The 23391-nt window shown below is 35.8% G+C and overlaps 1 protein-coding gene across 7 annotated transcripts in view; it reads left to right on the forward strand.

The window, feature by feature from the left end:
• USP34 (ubiquitin specific peptidase 34) overlaps positions 1-23391 on the forward strand; it is a 236854-nt gene that overhangs the window by 209656 nt on the left and 3807 nt on the right. For 4 of the 7 annotated variants that reach the window (XM_036873004.1, XM_036872997.1, XM_036873000.1 and 1 more), the window contains 9 exons: positions 3832-4466; positions 6385-6542; positions 8010-8136; positions 9726-9852; positions 10496-10603; positions 12206-12310; positions 12426-12550; positions 13555-13678; positions 21875-21954. In XM_036873004.1, coding sequence (XP_036728899.1) covers positions 3832-4466; positions 6385-6542; positions 8010-8136; positions 9726-9852; positions 10496-10603; positions 12206-12310; positions 12426-12550; positions 13555-13678; positions 21875-21954 — 1589 coding nt within the window. The remainder of the gene's footprint in view (positions 1-3831; positions 4467-6384; positions 6543-8009; positions 8137-9725; positions 9853-10495; positions 10604-12205; positions 12311-12425; positions 12551-13554; positions 13679-21874; positions 21955-23391) is intronic. The other 3 variants (XM_036872999.1, XM_036873001.1, XM_036873003.1) reach the window with 3 other exon arrangements.

The raw sequence follows: 23391 nt of genomic DNA on the forward strand, positions 1-23391 counted from the left end.
TACCAAAAATAGATACTTCACAGAATAGGTAACTGATTGTAAATAAACACAGAGTATGTTTTCTTTTGACAGTATTAAAAGAAATAAAAATCAAAGTAGTTAATTTTTTAAATTCTTTAATCATTCAATTTAATCATTAAGATCATATTTCCTAGTTTTCTGCTGAGAGGGCATACAATCAGTGACACTCCAGTAGCAGCAAGCACATGGAATACCCAGATCCATGTTTTTAAACATCATTTCCGATAAAATGAAACACAGCTCCTTGGAGAAATGGCTGATTGTAGGACTGGGGCAGGGAATATACAAGATGAGCCTGTAGCATCTTGTAGAACCAGAAAGTAAGGAAGTACTCCAAAAACAAAATGATGGGGGTATGTCAAAGGGACATAGAACCAACCTGAAAGAGCTCCCAATGCCCAAAGCTGGAACAATTTGAGAGAAAAAATAATTAACATTAGCACTGAATTATAATCCAAAGTATAAAATAAATACCCATAAGTCCGTACTGATATAAATGAATGATTGAATAAACAAAGAAATGGAGAAGAGACAAATCTCCCATACAGAAGAATTCCAAAAAATTTATGTACAGCTTCCCCCAAAAAAGGGAAACCCCCTTGAGTGTGAGCTTAGTGACTTGCTTTCAAAGAGTAGAGTATGAGGGACAGAGAATATAACTTTAAGAAACTTGACAAACATTAAGTCAGGCAGATAATTAAGGTTAAAAATGTCACTGATAAGTCATGTTGATAGTATGTGCCCTTGGTATGGTGTGATGCACAAGGGCACCTCATCATGTGGTCTTCCTCCCAAAATCCCATAACCTGAGTCTAACCATTATACACATCAGATAAACTCAATTTGAGGGACATTCTACAAAAATACCTGACCACTACTCCTCAAAACTGTCATGGTCTTCCAAAGAAAGTCTGAGAAAGTGTCACAGTCAAGAGGAGCTTAAGGAGACATGACATCTAAATCTCATGTATACTAAATGAGATCCTAGAAGCAGAAAAAGAGCATTAGGACAAAACTATTGAAATCTGAAATGTGGAATTTAATTAATAGTAATTTGCCAGTGTTGGTTCCTTAGTCACAACAAATGTACCATGGCAATACTGTTAACAACAGGGGAAATGGGAGAAGGGTGTATAGGAACTGTCTGTTCTACCTCTTCTAAAATAAAAGGTTTATTAGGGGAAAACATGTTTCAGTGGTGGGTACACAATGGATTGGCAATGGTACTCTGCTCATAGGCTTTTTTTCCTGCCAGTTTAGTTAACGCCACAGTAATGGGATATTTGTAAGAGCTGACACATATGCTGGTTGGTATTTATGTCCTGACTCCTGGCCATGAAACAATTAAAAACTTTTGCTGAACCAAACAAACAAACAAACAAAAAAAAACAAAACAAAAAGAAAAGCTTTTTAGCTAGCTGGTACACCTAACATTCATAGTAGTGCTAAAGAAATAGCATTTTTATACACTGCAGCGACATTGTAAGTTAATATTACCCTTATGAAATGCAGTTTAGCAGTATGTACCAAGATCCTTAAATTTTTTTTCCCTTTTTCAACTCAGTAATACCATTGCAGGGATTCTGGTATAAGTAAGTCATCCAATATATGAATGTCCAACAGCATTATTTGTAAGTGTGAAAAATTTAAAACTAGATGTTCGGATAGGAAATAAATTGTTATGCATATGCATCATTTAAAAATTATAATAGTGAAGACTATAGAAATACGAAAACATGCTTTTGAAATAATATAACTTGAAATAGGGCCCCAAATATTTAAATAGAATCAGTATAACTCAGTAAGAATTAGGGTAACATGTATAGAAGAAAAGCTACAGAGAAATATTTCTAAATCCTACAAAATAATTTTAAGGAATGACTGTTTAGAATGTTTAGCGAAAAGAAAATGGTGACATGATAGGTGTCTTAAAATAGTTGAGTTGCCATATAGAAATGGACGATTTGTTCTTAGTTCTCTAGACCCAGGAATTTTTAAGTTATAGCAAGGCAGTTTTTAGAAAGATGGTCTGTTCTTCTACATTGACTTCCCTGTTTGTTCTCAAAGATAAAAATAATTAAAAATTTGTGGGTTTTTTTTCCCTAACAGAACTTACTTTTTTATTTAAAAGCAAATAGTTTTTATAGAAATAAGTAGATGGTTAGGTATGTGATAAAGCAAAACAAAATGTTAATTGTAGAATTTATGTGGTAGGTCCATGGGTCGTTATTTAGTAGAATGTTTTCAACCTTTCACAGTGTTCAAAATTTTTTCAAAATAAAATGTTGGGGTAAAAGTATTTAACTTAAACTGAATAATTTTTTTAATCAAATTATTTTCTCAGTTGCAGTTTTATACAAAATTGATCAAGATGACACCTACATGCCAAGTTTTTATATTTGAAACACATACCAAATTGAGCCTAACTGAAAACAGGCTAATCAGAGCAATATATAGGTGATGAAATATGTAGAAATGGAGTATTGTGCAAAAATAAAGTTTAATTTGACATAAATCCATAAAAGAGATTACAATTAACTTTAGAAACCCTAACTGTATTTGCTTTGGCAGTATGATGGAAGTTATCAAATTATAGGTAGAATAGTGGGAGACAGAATTAGTAGGTGTATTGAAAAGAGTTATACTAAGGCATTAGATGCCTTGAGGAGGCTCTGTAGTGAATGTTGTTAGGACAATTAACTCATGAGTCTGACAATCAAGGTTTGAATTCCAGCTCTGCCACCTGCTGTGGAAAATGGGGTAGTCTTACTGTTTTAAGTCTGAGTAAAAGTGGAGATAATAAAACTAATACCAACTACATAAAGAATGCGTTAAATTTAAGCATTTGATAAATGTTAGCAGTTCTTGTTGTTGTTTGTATGTTACCATTATCATAGTCATCATCATCATCATCGTTTCTCGAGGTCAAGTCTGGGCTCCCCCTTTTTATCTGTGTGACCTTGGTCTTTGCTTCTCTAAGATTCAGATTTTCCAGTGTATCATCACCTACCTCCAGGATGATTGTGAGGGATTAACTGAGATAATATTTACAAAGTACCTAGCTTAGTGCCTTGCTAACAGTAACTCCTTTTACAGATGGGTTCAACTAATGAGTCATTATCCTCTCAGAATTATACCATAGGCTTAATAACATTTTCCAGGTATGTTGAAGGAAGGGATTCTTTCTTTGCATGCAAGGTTAGCCTAGAAGACTTTCAGAGATTTTCCAAAGTTAATGTTCTATAATTGGCATATATATATATATAATCTTTATAATACAAAAGGCTTTTAGATAGATCTCATTCTATCTTTATAATGTAAGTTTACCATTATCTAAAAAATAATACTGAATTATTTTGTAATAATTGATAAAGAAGAGGAAAACTAAGACCCTAAATTAATGATTTGACATGTCAGACAGCGTTATGTAGGTCTTCTGGCTCCAAATGCTGTGTTCTTCCTGTTAAACCATATTATTCCCTGAGAAGAAATAAAATGATAAAACAAGTGGGAAAATTCTACATCTTGGGAAAGCTAAACAAAAGAGGTTTAAAACTTTCTGTTTATGCGATTGTTGTCACCACTTAAAAAATAGCAGTGACAGAATGGAAGGCGTCTGTTTTTGTCATTCCTTGGGATATTTCTCTGGTACCAGTGGTAGAGCAGAAAGATATTAAAAGAGATGTTCATGTCCCTTAATTTTTATTCATTTTAATTTTTAAAGGGAAGAGTGACTTTGTGTTTAATGACTGCTCTTCAGTCTATTTTATATCTTGTAAGCATCTGACAGTTTTGTTTTACATTTTATAGCTGCAGCTTATCTTCTGGTGTCCCTTATACCAAGCAATTCATTCCGCCAGATGTTCCGGTCAACAAGGTCTTTGCACATCCCAACCCGTGACCTTCCACTCAGTCCAGACACAACAGTAGTCCTACATCAGGTCTACAACGTGCTCCTTGGTTTGCTCTCAAGAGCCAAACTTTATGTTGATGCTGCTGTTCATGGCACTACAAAGCTAGTGCCCTATTTTAGCTTTATGACTTACTGTTTAATTTCCAAAACTGAGAAGCTGATGTTTTCCACATATTTCATGGATTTGTGGAACCTTTTCCAGCCTAAACTTTCTGAGCCAGCAATAGCCACAAATCACAATAAACAGGCTTTGCTTTCATTTTGGTACAATGTGTGTGCTGACTGTCCAGAGAATATCCGCCTTATTGTTCAGAACCCAGTGGTAACCAAGAACATTGCCTTCAATTACATCCTTGCTGACCATGATGATCAGGATGTGGTGCTTTTTAACCGTGGGATGCTGCCTGCCTACTACGGCATTCTGAGGCTCTGCTGTGAACAGTCTCCTGCATTTACACGACAACTGGCTTCTCACCAGAACATTCAGTGGGCCTTTAAGAATCTTACACCACATGCCAGCCAATACCCTGGAGTGAGTAAAATGATAACTCTTGTATATGTATCCTCAAATTGATTGGAAATACCTGTTTTTCCTGTTGTGGGATGTAGTGACAAAATAAGGGAGTACAGTCTGACTTTAACTGTTCTTTCTTAAAGACTTGAGGTTTATTTTCTTGAATACATGTATAAAATGTTGTTATAAAATGGATAAGTGTGGATAATTTTTCTTAGGTTGATATTGAAATTTTACCTATGTTAATTTGTGGTTTTGTTAATGAGTCTTTCATATATACCTAATGAAAAAATTCAGCTTTGTGGTACAGTTTTAAGGAAGTGAGTATTTACTGTTTAGGTATTATCAACATCTACATGCTATGCTAAGCTGTAGCTAGACAATATTTTATCTTAGCTGTAGTATTCCCTAGGGTTTTTTTGTTTGTTCACACTACGTTCAAGTGAATGAAATAGCTAAGAGGTGGGCCTATCAGAGTACAAATACATACCATCTAAATTTGATCCCTTTTTCTCTGCAGACTATAGGTTTTATTTAAAATTTTCCCCTCTCCATGTTAGGCTGTCATTCCTGGATATTCCTTATCATTGTCCTCTTACTCTTTGTTGTAAACTCAAGCTTACACCAAGAGGGCATACATCTGGGAAGGGGATTGGAAGCAGAGTGCAGAACGCTTTTTCAAGCTGTTGTTAACCCAGAGGCTAAAAACTGCTAATAAGAAAAATTGTTTGCTTATTTTAAGGAGAGTATAGGAGAAGGAACTTTTTCAAGACATTCAGCATTTACTTAAGAGCTCAACCAAATGACTACAATAAAGGGTATTTTAAGTATTGGTATCCTTGAATTGTGTGCTACACTTCTTTTTCCTGTTGAAGGAAGAAAGGACATTAACTGTCCTTTAGACATAATGTAGTGAATTGTTATTTCTCACCCAGAAAGAATAACCTTATTTCCTGTTAAGAAAGTTAGAATGCCTATAATAAAGGAAAGAAAGTGAGTATATTAAGTACCAAAAGAGGTTCAAAGCCAAGGTTATAAGAATACGGAAGGAGAATGAGAGTCTGCCGAACTTAGAAGGAGTTAGGACAGAATTTATTAAGATTCAGTGGATTTTTCTCTATCGCATTCACATAAATAATCTCCGATTTAGTTACTAAACATGACGTCTGTAAGTTAAATATACCTTTGATGAGTGCTGGGTGAGTTAGGATATTTATCCCCTAATGTTGTTAGGCATCAATGAAATGTAACATCTTTATTTTAGAACTTATCAGTTAGAGATTTTTCGTGAAAATGGTGCTTAAATCAATTTTTGCCAGGAAAAATATGAAGGTTGGGGGTTTCCAGTCTTTGATAAGTATGTATTAGAAGAACAGCCCTTTCCTAACATGCCCATGAGTAAATGAGTTTATAAAACCACAGCTAGTGATTTTACTAAAATATTAGTTCCCACATTTCATCCATCTTGAGCTGGATCATCTGTCAGTCTAGAAAGATCATTCCAAATGTTGGCACAAAGGGTTTTCTCAAAAACAGTATTAATTCAGGTGTAATTGAGGGGTGTAAAATCTTTGTGACAAAGTAATAATTTCTCATTTACTATAGAAAAGGGGGGGGCAAAGGAAGGGCATACCATCTCTGGAGCATACATTTGACATTATAATACTAGTAATTTAAACAGTTTTAAGACTAAAGTTGAACAAGTTGAATTTACTTGTAGTTTTTAATCTGGAAATTCTATTTTAAGATTATTTTCTTTTAGTGAATAATGTATTACATTTTAAAAATAGAATCCACTGCTAATTTTATAACTATTCTTGGATGGTACTGCAATCTAACTTAATTTGTGTAATTTTAAGAACTGGCTAATGAGCATAACACTTAGAAATGAGAAGCAGATAGATCATCATAATGCTTATTTATTTGCCCTTTTCAGGCAGTAGAAGAACTATTTAACCTGATGCAGCTGTTCATAGCTCAGAGGCCAGATATGAGAGAAGAAGAATTGGAAGATATTAAACAGTTTAAGAAAACAACCATAAGTTGTTACTTACGTTGCTTAGACGGCCGCTCCTGCTGGACTACTTTAATAAGGTAAAAAAGATACTTTCTGGTGTTTTTTCTTTGTTTTGTTTTTACAAGTGAAGGGATGGGGGGGGGACCATCATCTTGACATTTAAAGAGGAATAATTTAAATTGTTTATAACTGAAAGTTTACCACTTCTTTAGGGTTATTGGGAAAGCATTTAAACCTTTAGACACGTTGGAGGAATTTATATTTTGAGAGTTAATTAGCTACTTTTGAATAGTTTTTATTTTGATTTGGTTTTGGATTATCTATGTGTGTTTTATCAGAATCATAGAATTTTAGGGTTGGAAGGAACCTTAAGGTACCATCTTCCACCTAAAGCTTAAATCCTGCTCTCTGTGGCAATTCATTCTAACTTATGTTTGGACAGTTCAGTTCTAGAGGTCTCCAGAAATAGCTTACTCCATCTTTGGATAAGTTTCACTGTTAATATGTTTCTCATTTTAGTTAGCCCAGATCTATCTATCTTTTTCAACTATAGGAATTCGCCAAAATACCAAAATATGATCTTTACAGTTAATTGTTCAGAGCTACAGAAGTTATTGAATGACTATAAAGGAACTGCTACAAATTACACTTAATTTCCTTTAACTGTAGAAATTAAGTCTAGGTTAATTTCCGTATATTAAATCTAAGACTTGGGGCTGATGTCTTTTATTAGGCACACATTTTTTGGCAACACTTTCTTGAACACTTCAGTATCTTAAGCTAATCAACCCAAGATAAGGTTATTTAAGATGATCTTCTTCAGAAAACTTTAAAATTTGATTCTTTATTAGTATACAAAATGAAATTAACTGTGCTTTTGCCAGGACTCTTTAAAGGAACTCTTTTAAAATTTTGGCATTAATTTTGAAACACTGTTTTCCCAAGGTTTACTGCTTAAAGCTTATTTTCAAAAGAAGATTTGGAGCTTTCTTGATTATTTTTTTAAAAAATGAAAGAAAACATCTCATTAAAGTAGAAGGATTTCCAGTTGTACTGTATAATAGCAGTTTCCAGTACCTAATAATGAAATAAAGTCGATTAACAAGAGTAATGCAGCTACTTTTGGATGATTATTATGTAGATTATTTTCAAGGCCAACATATGTTTTGGGGGGTTTTTTCCCCTCCTGTTGTTCTTCCCAGTAACTAGCTGATGAGTGCTTCAATAATACCAAGTGTATTTTATTGTTATCTGGAACTTAACATAATGTAGAAGATAAACCCATTATAAAAAGAAACATTGTTTCTACTGAAACTTTAAAAATATTCCTGTCGCACCTCTCTTCCACCATTGTGGATAATTAATAAGAGTTGACCAGTGTAATACTAGTAGACATACCTTTTCTCTAAGTTGCATTGAGAGTTTCTTATTTAATATTATCTTTTATTATATTACTAAGAACTAGATGTAGCTGTCTCTTTTTTGTAGGTAAGAAAGTAGAGAACCTAAATGACAATTTACTTCTGTTTTTTTTATCACCTAAGTGTTCTGTTCAGATTCAGAGTTCTCAAACTGGACTCTGTATTTTCTAGTGCCTTCAGAATACTATTAGAATCTGATGAAGACAGACTTCTTGTTGTATTTAATCGAGGGTTGATCCTGATGACTGAGGTAAATACTTTATTGCGTTTTACTATAGATTTATTTCAATTTAATGTTCTCACCCAAACTTCTTGTTTTGTGGATATTTAAAGTTTATTGTAAACTGTTTTACAGGTGTCTGGATTTTAAATATGCAGATCAGTAAATGCTAATTTACATTCCAAGAAGAATTAGGTCACAGTTTTGGGGTGCTATTTTCTTTTTCCATAGTAATTACATACTTTTCCCCTCAGTTTGTACTTAGAATGCTTGAAATAGACTAGTTTTATTAAATTCATTTGTAAGACTAGAAATGGATGAAATCTGTAGGATTTAATTGAGGACACATATAATTTCTCAAGAGTGTGCTTATTTGACACAGTTCCTCATCAGAGGAAGCTAGTGAGATTGTTACAGGTGGTTACAATCAGCTGTTAATTTTTCCCATGATTATTGAACATCCACAACTGTGAGATGATTTTAAGTCCACAGAGGTGCATAGTACCCTTTAGTCTAATAATGGAGGTAAGATGAAAGTACATGCCAAGGGCACCATGAAAATTAAGAGGTAGGATAGTTTTTTCAGTTAATGGTATTATAGAATAGGAAATACAACATGTGAAACTGCACTTTGAAGAATTTGTACTTGCAGAGATAAGTGGGAAAACATTTAGATAAATGACTTAATCAGCACAAAGGCAAGAAGGTATTGGTTGTATTCGACAAATACCAAATATTTCTGTTTGGCTAAAACAAAAGTATGTGAAGAGGAGTAGTAAGAATTTCATTCTTTCATTCAACAGATGTTTGAATGTCTACTCTGTGCCAGGCATTGTGCTAGGCACTGGGGATACAGCAGTGAACAAGACAGACATGGTTCCTGTCCTCACAGCTTACAGGTTAAATGCCACACAAGTACATTGTTCAGATTACGTACTGCCACAGATTCTAGGTTATGAATTTTCAGCTGTGAATTGCGAACAGTACATAGGCTATGGGGGACTGATTTGAGAGGATTAGAAAGAAGATGCATTGGTGTAAAATGAAATAGGAAAAAACTAAGGATTTCATTAAGCTAGTACCGTTAAAGGAATCAAAAGATTTAACAAGCCAATATGATTAAAGGAATTCCTACCTTTTGGAGTTCTTTTACCTCTTTCAGACCTACTATTTTGAGTATGACTGACAGCTGTTTCACCACCGTCTTTCATAGAAACCCTGGAAAGTTAGTTAAAGCAGTCACCTATTCTCCCCAGTCTTCCTGTTGTTGCTGCTGCTGCTTTGTAATCTCTAAAGCTTGCAGTCTTAGAGATACGTACTTAGAGCAAACAGTAACCAAAAAAAAAAAAAAAAAAATCAGATTAAACAAATTATTCCTTCAAAGTACAATGTAAGCACAAAATATCACACTGTGAAAGTGAGGACTATTTTGTATTTTAAAAGAGCTGAATGGGAGAATTTGACTTGTAGATAGAAAGCAGATACATTTGCTTTGTGCAGATATGCACACACATAGTCTTAGTCTGAAAACATCTGTCATAGAGGATGAGCAGTACCATTTTGTGGCTCAATAAAGTAAAAGTGAAATGAAGTTTTTCATTTTTTTAAATCACTTGTAGTCTTTCAACACACTGCACATGATGTATCATGAAGCCACAGCTTGCCACGTGACTGGAGACTTAGTAGAACTTCTGTCAATATTCCTTTCAGTTTTGAAGTCTACTCGCCCATATCTTCAGAGAAAAGGTTTGATTAATCCTACTTCTTATTTTTGTTAGTTTAACAATTAAAGAGTGAAGTAAGACTTTTAAACCACATGCCTCAGAGAATTTGTCTTCTTCTCTAATTTATGTACGGAAAACGGGGCTGATGTTAGCTAACCATTAGGAAAATGTTTATCATGACCTCCTGATGTAAAACTGGAATGTTCTTGTCTATTTTCTTTATCTCTGCCTGAAAAATGGGCAAGCATGCTATAAGTGTCAAGATTTAGGAGATTGGAAAATATTTCTAAGCACAGTAACAACATGAGTATTTGTGAAGTTCCTCCGGCTGGAAACTTCCATGGCTTAGGTTAAATCATTTATTTTCAAGAGAAATAACTATAAAACAGACATCTCTTGTGTCCCTATAAAGTAGTGTGAACTTTGAAATGCATATAAATGCCTAGAAAATGGGGCATATCATCACTTAAAATATGTGCTTTTAAGAAATACAGCAGGTTTAACAATAGTAGCCATCTCATGAAAATAATCACTTAGCTTTCACCAAAGATGTTTATGTAATTAATTTGGATTTCTTAGTGTAAGCATTCTGTAGTTTACAACAAAATAATTGTGACGAAGTTTGATCTCAAATGGCATATTTACGTATGCTTTTGTGTTTGCAGATGTGAAACAAGCATTAATCCAGTGGCAGGAGCGAATTGAATTTGCCCATAAACTGTTAACTCTTCTTAATTCCTATAGCCCTCCAGAACTTAGAAATGCCTGTATAGGTAAGTTACTTGGAACATATAGCTGTGTAAAAACCTAGTGGAAGAACATTTTTGTGGGATTGTTTGTGTATATGTTAAGATGTAATGTTAGTTCTATAGTTTGGAAGACATTTGTACTTCTTATGTGTGACTTACACTGGCCAGCAGATCCTAAGAAAATCGAGTTCTGTTTCTTAACATATCAATAATTAAGTATGTCATTATAGGCAGGTCACTTTAAATTTATTTATTTATTTATTTATTTATGGCTGTGTTGGGTCTTCGTTTCTGTGCGAGGGCTTTCTCTTGTTGCGGCGAGCGGGGGCCACTCTTCCTCGCGGTGCGCGGGCCTCTCACTGTCGCGGCCTCTCCCGTTGCGGAGCACAGGCTACAGACGCGCAGGCTCAGTAGTCGTGGCTCACGGGCCCAGTTGCTCCGCGGCATGTGTGATCTTCCCAGACCAGGGCTCGAACCCATGTCCCCTGCATTGGCAGGCAGATTCTCAACCACTGCGCCACCAGGGAAGCCCGGCAGGTCACTTTATATATGGGCTTGCTGACCTAAGGTTATCTCTAGATCTCTTACAGCTCTGAAGTCTTCTGTTCCTATTTAAACAAGGTAGAATCATGCAGATGTTTACAGATTAGAACTGACGTTGTAAAGAGGTGGGGGTGATTATTTCCCTGTGAGTTCTTTTGCCTGAAGATACTTCCTAGTAGCTGTTCTTAGACTCCTGAGTATTTTATATTTTTACTGATTGCATATTTATAATGATAATTTGTGTCTGTTAAAGGGTCCCCTTGTTTTAAATTCATATTGAATTTTTTACTGCCTTAGAAGCCATTTAAATAATCTTTAGAGACTATAGCTACTTATTTACAATTTCTCAAAATGACATGTATAACTGTCACGTAGAAGCAGTCAGTCTTGGCAGGTGTTGGCCTGATGTTCTGTGGAATTACAGGCCTACACTTCTCCATTAAGAGGGGAAGGGTGTAGGACTTCCGTGGCAGTCTAGTGGTTAAGACTCTGTGCTTCCACTGCAGGGGGCACGGGTTCGGTCCCTGGTCAGGGAACCAAGATCCCACAGGCTGTGCAGTGTGGCCAAAAAAAAAAAAAAAGAGGGGAGGGGTGCATAGCAGTAACCTCTAATTGCCAGAAACTCCGCCAGTAGCCTGTCATCATGAGCTTTACTCCTATGTAATTACAGGATGAGAATCAGTCCAGCTAGCATCATGAAACATTGAAAGTAGATGAAGGATTCTCAGATCCAAAGAATTTTGAACCTTAGATTTACAAGGTGCTTTGATTGATTTTATGAAGATACATAATCAGTATGCATTAAATATTTCCCTCAGTGTACTTCTCCATGATGCTTCTCTTAATAGTTTTAAACTTTGGTTTCTAAATGATGCCCTATTGTTGTTTAGTAACTCTGCTGATCCAGATTTGATTAAGCATCAGACAGAATTTCTCCCAGAGTTAAGTGCTAAAACAGTTTTAGACTCTAAAACTTTTTAGCTGCCACACTGTAGTCAGTCACCCCGATAGGATTTGTGAGTTTGAAAGTAGCAGGTAACATACTCCAGTTTTTTAATACCCAAATTGTGTTTTCATTTTCAGATGTCCTCAAGGAACTTGTGCTTTTGAGTCCCCATGACTTTCTTCATACTCTGGTTCCATTTCTACAACACAACCATTGTACTTACCATCACAGTAATATACCAAGTATGTATTCATCTAGCACGGTACTGAACATGGTTGGCATTTAATCTTTCTGCACACTGAAACATGGAGATTTATTTTTTCCATTTATTCTTATTGTACACTTTTAATGTCTTAGTGTCTCTTGGACCTTATTTCCCTTGTCGAGAAAATATCAAGCTAATAGGAGGGAAAAGCAATATTCGGCCTCCGCGCCCTGAACTCAATATGTGCCTCTTGCCCACAATGGTGGAAACCAGTAAGGTATGTTGGGATGCCAGGAAAACCATGTTTTTCTAGTACACAGTAATTTGAAATTCCCCTCTGGCAGTTATGAGTATATAAGACTTAAATGATCATTTTGTGGATCCTAAGAAGATTAGACTCATTTGGACTTTTTCCTGCTCTGAAATGTTGGTTGAATATTTGCCAAATCAACAATAAGCACAAGTAGTAAGTTTTTTTCCCCCTCAAAAAATATCCTAACAGTCTCATTAGTATTTGTCACTAGGCTAAATTATAAATGGGTCATATATCTAAATCTGAAAGGTCAAGTTAGGTACTTACTATTGTTTATATTTCGCCATATAATCAATGACTTCTTTTACTGCCCTCTAATTATAATCCTTTGACCTAAGCCTAATTATCACTGATTGATAGATTTATCATCATTTGTAGCCTAATTCTTGTTCTCTAATACTTAACTCTAAAATAATGCTAATTCTAAATTATAGAAGGTACATTGACACAGGATAATTTATCTCAGTTACAACACTTTTCTAAACAATTTTTCCACTTTATCTTTCCTCACCCCACTTTATTCACATTCTCCCTTGCCCGCTGTCTTTAGATCTTAACTACATTTAAGAAGTTCTTATAAGATAAAATATTTAAAATAATTAACACTGTAGTAACCATTACAGAAATTATTTGGACTCTATTTCAAAAATCAAATTTAATTCGCTCTTCTTGATGATATGTCTATAGAGCTCAAGTGTCACATTTTAAAATCCTACAGTAATTTTACTTTAGTAAAGTATATAGAAATAAGGGGTAATTTTAATTGAAGGCATTTGCACACTGAAAATAAACTTGTGACAATTAAGATCTTAATAACATTAACAGAAACTTGGAATTTAAAACTAGGTTCTTATAGAATTTAAATATTTAATCAGCTTTTTAGTTAAACTTATTACGTTTGCACAAAATATGCTCTTTAATTTATTATACAATTTAAGTGCAACCATTTTATCATCTTTAACCTTCAGGGCAAAGATGACGTTTATGATCGTATGCTGCTAGACTACTTCTTTTCTTATCATCAATTCATCCATCTATTATGCCGAGTTGCAATCAACTGTGAAAAATTTACTGAAACATTAGTTAAGCTGAGTAAGTATAAAAGATGAGCAGTAAATTCCACTGAATTATTATAAGCCCCTAGCCATTCAGGAAGGGGAGGAAAAAAATGAGCCAATCCTTTTTTTTCTTTTTTAAAGTGAATGTTTAAAAATATTAATTACTCTCGGGAACATTTTTATGTTTATTAATAAACACCAACTTACTGGTTTCCATTGAATAGTTCTTCCCAGAGTTTCAGCTGGCTTACAAAGCAGTGTGGAGTAGGGCTGATCACTTTTGTACGTAGAAGCCGAAGTCCTCCTCCATCTGCCCAGCAGAATTTAAAAACAAAAACCAAAAACTGCTCTGCTTAGGGAGGCAGGCTTAGAGATGGACTTCCCCAGCCCTGATCTGAGGGTAAGATGAGATCAGTAGTGCCAGCTGGCAACACCGGGAGCAAGCCGAGTGGACTTGCCAGGGTGAAGCAGAGGTGCATATATGAGTAAATTAGGAGGTAAGTCTCATAAAATAGAGGGGTGAGTGAGAAGGGAAATTTGAAAAGGAAGATATGAGAAATAGAAAAAACAATCAGTGAATTATGAAGGGGGGGAAACCTTGAATTATTTTTATGTAATATTGTCTCTCTGAGGATGTGCCTGAGAGCTCTTAGAGGACTGTTCCCTTTGGGTGACTTTTTCCAGCTGATGAGTCTTTAGAAGATAAGTAGCCCTCCAGATGTCCCTTATCTCAGGACCTCCAGAGTTCTCAGGCTCTGTGTGCCCTCTGAATCTGTTGTCTTTAGGGATGGCCCAGGATCCTCTCCAGTGTACTATAGTTTTGTTTCAGAGCATGGGAAGTGAAATACTCATGGAACCACCACCCAGGTCAAGAAATACAATATTACCGTATCCTAGAAGTTCCCCCTTGTGCTCCTTCTCAATCACAACCCCTTCCTTCCTGTGGAAAAGGTTTTGGTCCACTATAGATAGGGCGAAAGATGTGAACATACCTTAGGTTTTGTTATCCAAGAAGAATGAAGTGGTAACAACTGTCAGGGATAATTCCTCTTCAGAAAAACCATCTTATTGGTAAGTGATTAGAGTGTCTTCAGATTTGAAAGGGTGTTCCTTCCACCGGTTATCATTAGCTAGTTTCATATATATGTGGCTGAAGATTGGGGGGTGGGCGGGTGAGGATATGTTCAGATCGGCCATTTCATGATTATATAATTGGGTTGTGGCACTTGGTAAAAAGCTAAAACCTAGCAGTGGCAATGGTCAAGTGTGGGGAAATATCCAGGAGATCTAGTAACACAGCCTTGCTCCCAGATAAGAAGGAAGACTTATAAAGATGCTGACCTTAAGAAAAGTTCTTAGTAATTGTGTTCATATGACTTATACCAAAAGTTACGTGAGGAGCTATTTTATCTACTTGAACAGCTCTGACCAAGTAATGAATGTTCTACCCTGTGTGGGACTGTCTTCCTCATCAACACAAATACCTAGTTTTGGGGAAATTAAACATGGGGAGGAGGAGGAGGAGGGAAAGAAAGGAAACACACTTAGCCATCCATATTAGCTGAATCAACTTCCATAATATTTTATGCTCTCGTCACTTATACTCAGGAAGCACAGTTGTGCTGGCTCGTGGTGTTTGGTTCTCTACATAAGCACTATTCTTTAGAGCTTTCTACCAGGATGGAAATATTCTCCAGCTGCATCACCATCCACAGTATGATAGCCACTGGCCATATGTGAGTGTTGAGAGCTTGAAATGTGATTAAGGAAGTGAATTTTTTATTTTAACCAAATTAATTTTAAATAGCCAGATGTGGCTGGTGGCTACTGTATTGCATAGGACAGCTTTAGATATAAACCAAAACCTTAAAAAATTGAGCAGGAAAAAAATTTTTTCATGGCTATATCTTAGTTAATGTAGAAAATTGGACATTATTTTAGATATGAAGTAAAACAAAGACCTAAAAGCAGTGCTTATGCTTCTTACAAATGGCAAAATTATGTCCCAGTGTTTGAAAGTAACTCCCTCTTCTAGCTGAAATGACTGTTTCCAAGGAGAGGCCACTAGGAAAGAGCTTGAGAAAGCAAAGCCCACATTAACGACTGTGATGGGAAGCAGAGAGTTGATAGGGAGTTTTAATTTGTATAGTTTCTTCAAGAAATTATATTTGGCAACAAGAGAGGAAAGGGTAAGTTTAAACTGGTTATGTCCTTAATCATTTGAGTCTTAAGGCTAGGTGGTCCAAGGGCCAGAATATCGTGACTATAGGTAGAATTGTCTCAAGACCTGTATTGGATTGCAAGCCATTCCAGATTTGATGAAAGGTCTTTATGGTAATTCTTACATGGGTAACTGAGTAGATTTTAAGATTTGTTAGGGGGATAAAAAGGAATTACACAACAATTATAGATTAGAATTACAGGGGATAGAGTTGCAGGTCCTAAATAGTAAAGGGAGCGTTGAAGTGCTCCTGAAGTGAGGACAGTCAGGCATAGGGTTAGGGGAGACAGAGAAAAAGTGGGAAGAGAATTTAGGGAATGTGAACAAAGCTACTGACTGCCTTGTGAAATACTAGTGTGTCTGAGACCGCAGTATTTTGATATTTAAAAAGAGCCAATTTTTAGCCAGAAAAATTCTGAAAAAGAAGAATAGTGCCAGATCACTGGCACTATTGATTTCCAGAATACTTACTAAAGATAACAGTAATTTTTAAAAAATTTTTTTGGTATTTAATACACAGTTCACAATTCAAAGCAATATCAAAAAGGTATACATACATCACTGTTTCACTCACAGACATGCCCACCATCAACTTTATTTACTTTTTTGCATAAAAACAGCAAGTATTGGTTTATTTTCTCCCTTTCTTATGTAAATGTCCTCCATATTCTCGGAGGACCAACTGTGGATTGAAATTTCCACTACAGTCATTGTATTACCATTTTATATAAGGATATTCAGCATCAGGGGCTCCTGGAACCAATCCCCCATGAATACCCAGGGAATGACTGTAGACTCTAATGATTAAAACCACACGATGCAGATATGGAAGCACATAAGTAAAACAGTGGAAAAACAGCCCCAAAACAAACATAAGGATACACAAGGATTTGACAGATAACAAAGGTGACATATCAGAGTAGTGGAAAATGGGTAGTATTGAGATAATTGGCTAGCTGTCTGGGAAAGGAAAAGCAAAAGTAATATCTTCTTTGCTCCTTAGACCAAAATACATCCTAGGAGGATTAAATATTTAATTGTGAAAAATAAAATCCTAGAAATATTAAAGAAAAAACATAGGATCATATGGATACCACCTTGAGATTTGAAGGACTGTGTTAAGCAGGACACGAAACCCAGAAACAATAAAATAAATTAAAATTTTTGACTACATAAAAATTGAACGTACTGCATGTTGAAAATGCCATAAATTGAATTAAAATACATACAGCTAATGGGGAAAATATTTGCATTCTTAACAGATAAATGGCTAGTAGTACCAATGTACAGAGAGTTTTTAGGATTCAGCAAGATGGTAAAGAACATAAAAAAAAGCAAAGGACATGAACAAGGCAGTACATACACACACACACACACACACACACGCACACACACACACAAAATAAATGTTTGGTAACCATATGAGAAGTTGCCAATCCTTACTAATAAAGAAAGCAAACAACAATTATTTCTCTTTTTTTTTCCCCCCAACTATGAGATGAAGTTTAGATGATACGCATACTTACACAGTTTGGGGAAAGAGGAGATCTTATAATGGGGTCAGTTTGGAGAGGCAGTTTATATTGTTCGTGCCCTTTGCCCCAGCAGTACCAGATCTAGGAATCCACCCTAAATCTACTCATAAAAGTGTACAATAACATACAAAGGATGTTTATTTTCAATTGGTTTGTATTGGGTAAAACTGGAAACAACTGAAATGTCTATCAATAGAAGCCTAATTAAGTAAAACATAGTTCATTTGTATTATATAGTCTTTAAAATAAAAAGATAGGAATTGACCTTGTTTCACATGAAAAAAGCAAATTGGAAAATATACAGAATATGACCACATTCTTATAAACAAGGGGAAAAAAATCAGTACATGTAAAAAAAAATGGAGGATTATAATCTTAACTGTATAAGGATAAAATTATGGGATGCATTTATTTTCTAGGTTAAATATCTAGAAGATTTAAATTATTTGTAATGTTCATGCATTGGTTTTATATTTGAGGGAAAAATTTTTTTTCAAAACATAGAAAATTGGTACTGCAAACCCTAATTGTACCAAATTTTTTAGGTACCATAGTTCATGTGCAGATTAACAAGATGTTCAAGTAAAATTAAACTAAATAACAAATCCCTAGATTTCATCATTTAATTTTCATTTTTAGAGACAAAACAAGAATATCACCTTTATTACTTGACATTAGTTTTTCTTTGTTTTTGGGGGTTTTTTTTATTTTTTGACATTAGTTTTTGAAAGTTTTCGTAATGCATTAGTAAGTGAAAGATTTTTTTTAAGATTTTTTTGCAAGTAACATTATGTACCTAGAAAATCCATAATCTTCAGAATCTCTATAATTAAATTAATATAGTTGATAGAAGTAAACAGATTAAAAATTCATATTATAAAAAGCACAGCTCTTGTTCATGTTTCAGCTTTTTGTGATATCAAGGTGGTACTGATTGGAGAAACAACTGGTTAGCTGTTTCCCAAAAGGCTTCTTAGGATGAATATACTTCAAACAACTGCCAATCATTCAGTACAGATAGGAAACCAGCTTTTACCCATCCACCAAGGGCAAATCCATTTATCCTAGGTGATACATGGTAATTAGCTTTAATAGACATACGTATAATTTAGGGGTTGGTTACCAGTTTGTTAATTTACAAAGAAGAACTGGCACAGGGATCTGAATGTTACATGGTAGGGCCAGCAGATTTTTTTCCAGTAACCTACATGGGAAGCTGAATAAACAATAGGTTGCTTAGTGGGTATGAAGTCAGAAATAGGGGAATTAGAAGAATCAGATGTGATATTCTAAGGCCGAAGCTCTCACTTCCCATGGATAATGCTTGGATGGGATAAATACTCCTATAGAAAGCTGGACAAAGAATCATAACACAATTCAAATAGGAGAAACCCTAACAAGTAAATATACATACGAAATATTTCATCCTCACAGCAATCATCTGAATTACCATTTTACCTACAAAAACAGTTTTTAAAAGATTTTTCTTTCAGAAACACACCCAGCAGCTTCTACAGTATAAGGTGCTTCTATTGAGGAAACCATATGTTTGGAACAGCTTTTCATTATTGCTTATTAGTTCCTTCATGGATGGGAACAGGGTGGGGTAAGGACCCTATTGTTAAGGATGCCTGAAGTCACAGGATGAAGAAAGATAAGTGATATAGGAGCCAGGATGTTTTAGGCCTGCTCATTCTGTTTACTGAGGTAAGGCTTGGAATTGTGCCTGCAAATGCTGGTGATTGCATCTCCCTGTGCTTTGCACCCAGTAAGTGAGACACCCCAGAAGGTATTGGAGGAGTGTGTGGAATAGGATGGCACTGGCCTCTACCTTAAGTCAACAGAGCCAACATACTCCTTATCCTCAGTGCTTTGTGAAAATGCTGGAAAGAAACTGAAACTTCTACTCTGAAGGGATGGCCTTCCTTCTAAAGGAGGTGCAGCTCAGATAGGGAATAGGTAGGACTGTGAAAGAGGTGTCTTTAGCTCACCATGGGTGGCACAGTGTTTTCCAGAGTGTAGTGTACAAGATGGCCCAGGGAAAATAATTTTCATGTTAATAAATGTGAATAGATCTTACTTATTACAAAAATAAATAACTCGTACATCAGATGCATGATTTTCCTGGATGTTATGCTGCCGAAGACAAGGCTAATGTAGTATTAGCCTCTCTGAGTCAATCTAAAGAACAGTATCAAGTAAACAGTACAGGTGAAGGACAGATATGAAAACAGTCATGAAAATGATATATGAAATGACTAAAGTTTGGGGAAACACTGATTATTGAAAAGATTATGGGCTTTAGAATCAGATAAATCTGGGGTAGATACAACTGTATCACTCACTGGCTTTTGGGATGAAATAGCAGATTATGTGATCTCTCTGAGCCTAATTTCCTCATCCAAAAAAGGGGGCTAAATGAGGAAAACATAAGGCCTTCCAAATTTGATGAGAAAATTAAATGTGATTATCTGACGTACCTAGCACAATAGATATTAGTATGTTTATTTTGTTCTTCACTTGTAAAATAAAGATATTTGAATCAGAGTATTACCTGAAAACAATCTTGAGATCATAGAAGGCCTCAGTGTTGTTTTGTTTGTTGTGGTAGTGCTAGCTTTTTAGTAGTTGTGGAAAATAGGCATAAAGATTGTTTTACTTTGAGGATTATGTCAGGGGTGGTGGTGGATAAAGTCTAGAGGATCTTAAATTGTAGTATGAAGCCTGCTTTCACATGAGAGGGTTTATGTCAGGGCAGCCCCTAGTTCAGGGGTTGGCAGACTATTTTTGCAGTGGGCTGTGGGCCATATTGCCAACCCCTGCTCTACTTTTATGGGTAATTATGCAGAGACATGGGAACATAGGAGCTTTCTTCCCTGTAGCCAACAGTGTTGATGACATGCCCTTGTTTGCTTATGTGTATTGTGATGTTATGATGGGTAAATGCCTCCAATCCAAACCAGATTAGGGTATTAGTTTCCTTGGGTCTTTACAAAGGAATTAATCTTGACAGGAAAATAAAGAAAAATAGGCTTTCCTGCAAAAGAGAGTCTAGGTATCCTTCGATGACGAAATTGGATGACTGATCTGATTTCCCTAAGATTTTCCCAAACCCATGGTCTAATATAGAGGCAAACAATAGCCTGCATGCTGCCTGTTTTTGTACAACCAATGAGCTACCTGCAAGTTAAGAAGAGTTTTTATAATTTTAAATGTTTTTTTTTTAAAAACTACATTCTGAGTATTTTGTGATATACATGAATATTACATGAGATTCAACTTTCAGTTTTCTTAAAGAATGTTTTATTGAAAGACAGCCACACCCATTCATTTGGTGTTGTCTGTGGCGTAATTGCAACAGACTTAAACAGCCCGTAAAGTCTAAAATACAGGTACCTGCCAATTTTCAAAAGTTTGCTTTATGCCACTGCACTTTTATGACATACCTACATTAGTACCTCTTTTTGCTAACCAAAAGAAATCCAAAGAGGATTTTTGCTTTAATGGAAAAAGGTAATTGCTTTTTCACTTTATGCTGTTTCAGCTTATGAAAGGTTTCATAATCGGGGGAAACCTGTAATTACTATTTGGCCATTTACCAAAAAGGTTTGCCAACTTCAGGTGTTACTCATAATTTTTTTCTTAACTGGAAGAGGATAACTTGTATTATATTTCTCCTCCATGATTATACTTTCCCTGGGGGGGTGGGAGTGTTGGAGGATGGAAAATTTACTTATAACTGACTGTGGCATTACAACTTCTGTGCTTTGAGAGAGCTAGAAGGGCAGAGGGTAGGCGAACAAATTTCTTAAGGACATACTTGACATCTGGAATAGTCAAGAAGAGGAAAGGTTAAAACCTTAGACGTTCCAAATAGGATGCTGACATATAGCAGCTAAGTATGATCCACCTGAAAGATCCTGGGGACAAGGCTAGAAGCTGTTAGACTTAGAGCAGAATTTACCTAAATCTACTATAAAGGTAATTTGCTTTATCTTTGGAGAAATGAGATAAAAGAGGAAAGAATGATGTGTTTCCTAATTCTTCACATCCTCTGTTTGAACATGCACCCCGCTCCCCCACTGTAGTCTAGGTATTCCATGTAATATGATCTAAATATGCAGAGTGGTACCTTAATCCAAGAAAACTTTGGAGCCACTTGCAGTAACTTTTATTACATTGTCCCAGATAAAGTTCTAATTCTCAAAAAGCAGAATTGGTTTAAGTTGTTGCAGGTCCTTCTGGGAATGAGGTATGGGATATAAATAAAGTCAAAGTGTACTGCACTCTAAAATATTTCACTAGTTAAAACATCGAGATGAATTCTTCCCCTTTAAGTATTTTATGTATTTCTAAAACATAGAAAATATGCAGTTATGACTGGAAATAGCTATAATATTGTACCTGCAGAGTTTAATATCTCAGTAGTGTAATTTATAATTATAACCTATTCTGATTTCTTTTCAAATATTAGGTGTCCTAGTTGCCTATGAAGGCTTGCCACTTCATCTTGCACTGTTCCCCAAACTTTGGACTGAGCTATGCCAGACTCAGGTAAAGAAAATGAGTTTTAGATGACCTGGTCTTTCATCTCTTCCGACCACATGGTCGGTAATTTTAGGAACACTGGGTTGAAAACTGGCTGGAAATTGGGAATGTTTTCGAATCTTGGTAGGTAAAATACTATTAATGGAATTAAAACTATTAAGCAATTGGCATCGAGTTGCCCTTTGAAGTTTTTTATATCTGTAATATTTGTATCACAAAGGGTATTTCAGACAAGCTGTTTATAGTAAAGTTTCTCATTTAAAGGCCAATATAAACAGTTGTTGGTAAAAGTCTGAAACAGGGAGATATTAGGGCAAGAAGGCATAAGCCACTTCTTGCGCTCCCTCGCCTCCCCCATCTATTTCTTCTCCCCTCCACCATTCCAAAAGCTCTAGCAGAAACCATTTCAGCATTCTATCCTTTACCTCTCGCTTATCTGTTACCTCAGAGCAGTTTTTTAAGTCTGATGCGCTTATTTTCATATCAGCAACCTCATTGAGAACAGAAAACACTGTACCTTTCCTACCTTAAGTCCAAGAGCCAACCCCTTAAAATAAAGTGGGCACCTAAATAATGCTTGTTAAATTGGGGAGGGAGAATGGTGGGGAGAGGAGAAGAAATCAGATTGATCCTAAGGTTTGGCTCATTCCTTGGATCAGGCATAAGGAATCCCCACTCTCTTCAGGCCCTGAAAAAAACTAATGGTTTCTTGCCTGAGTGCATCTCCCCATTCCCAGAAGATGAGTTGATTAATTCCTTTGGCATAAACCTTTACCCACATTTAGCATCTGGAATACTTTTGAGTCTGGTCCAGTCTCCTGCCCAGGCAGTTGTGCTCTGGATATTCTCCTAATGGATGTGTGTCACATGATACTGTAATAGTTGCTTCTCTGCCTCCTTGTCCCAAACCATGAAATCCTCTTGAGTCATCTCTATTCCTAAAGAAATTTCATTTTGTTTTCTATACTAGGAATCTTTGATAGGCTAGTATATACTTTAATCATATGGTTTAGTACTTAGTAAACATTCAGAAAACAACTTGCTGGTTGACTTTTGAGCTGAGTGGTTTATTCAGTAATTTGCAACAAATCTCTTGCTCCCCCCTCCCCCCCCCCCCCCCCCCCCCCCCCCCCGCCCCTTCACTTGCTGCTCTCTTTTCATTCTTCTTGCTTTTTGGTTGCTTTTTTTGGTTTCTGTACTCTGCCACTGCCTGTTGCTTCCCTATTGCTTTATCTGCTTCTGCACTGTACTACTCTCTTGACTTTTTTTCCCACAGAATTCATCACCCCCAAAACTTCCCTTAAAGTTAAACCATCTAAGGCTTCCAATGCCCCTACCAGCCCTATAGAAGCATCTGTGCTGTGCAAGAACTACAGGCAGCAGGCAGAGACTATGACCAGTAGAATAAGGCAGGTTTTCCTGACACCAAGGATCTGAAGACCT

This window comes from Balaenoptera musculus, chromosome 13, assembly GCF_009873245.2.
Source record: "Balaenoptera musculus isolate JJ_BM4_2016_0621 chromosome 13, mBalMus1.pri.v3, whole genome shotgun sequence".
Classification (NCBI taxonomy): domain Eukaryota; kingdom Metazoa; phylum Chordata; class Mammalia; order Artiodactyla; family Balaenopteridae; genus Balaenoptera; species Balaenoptera musculus.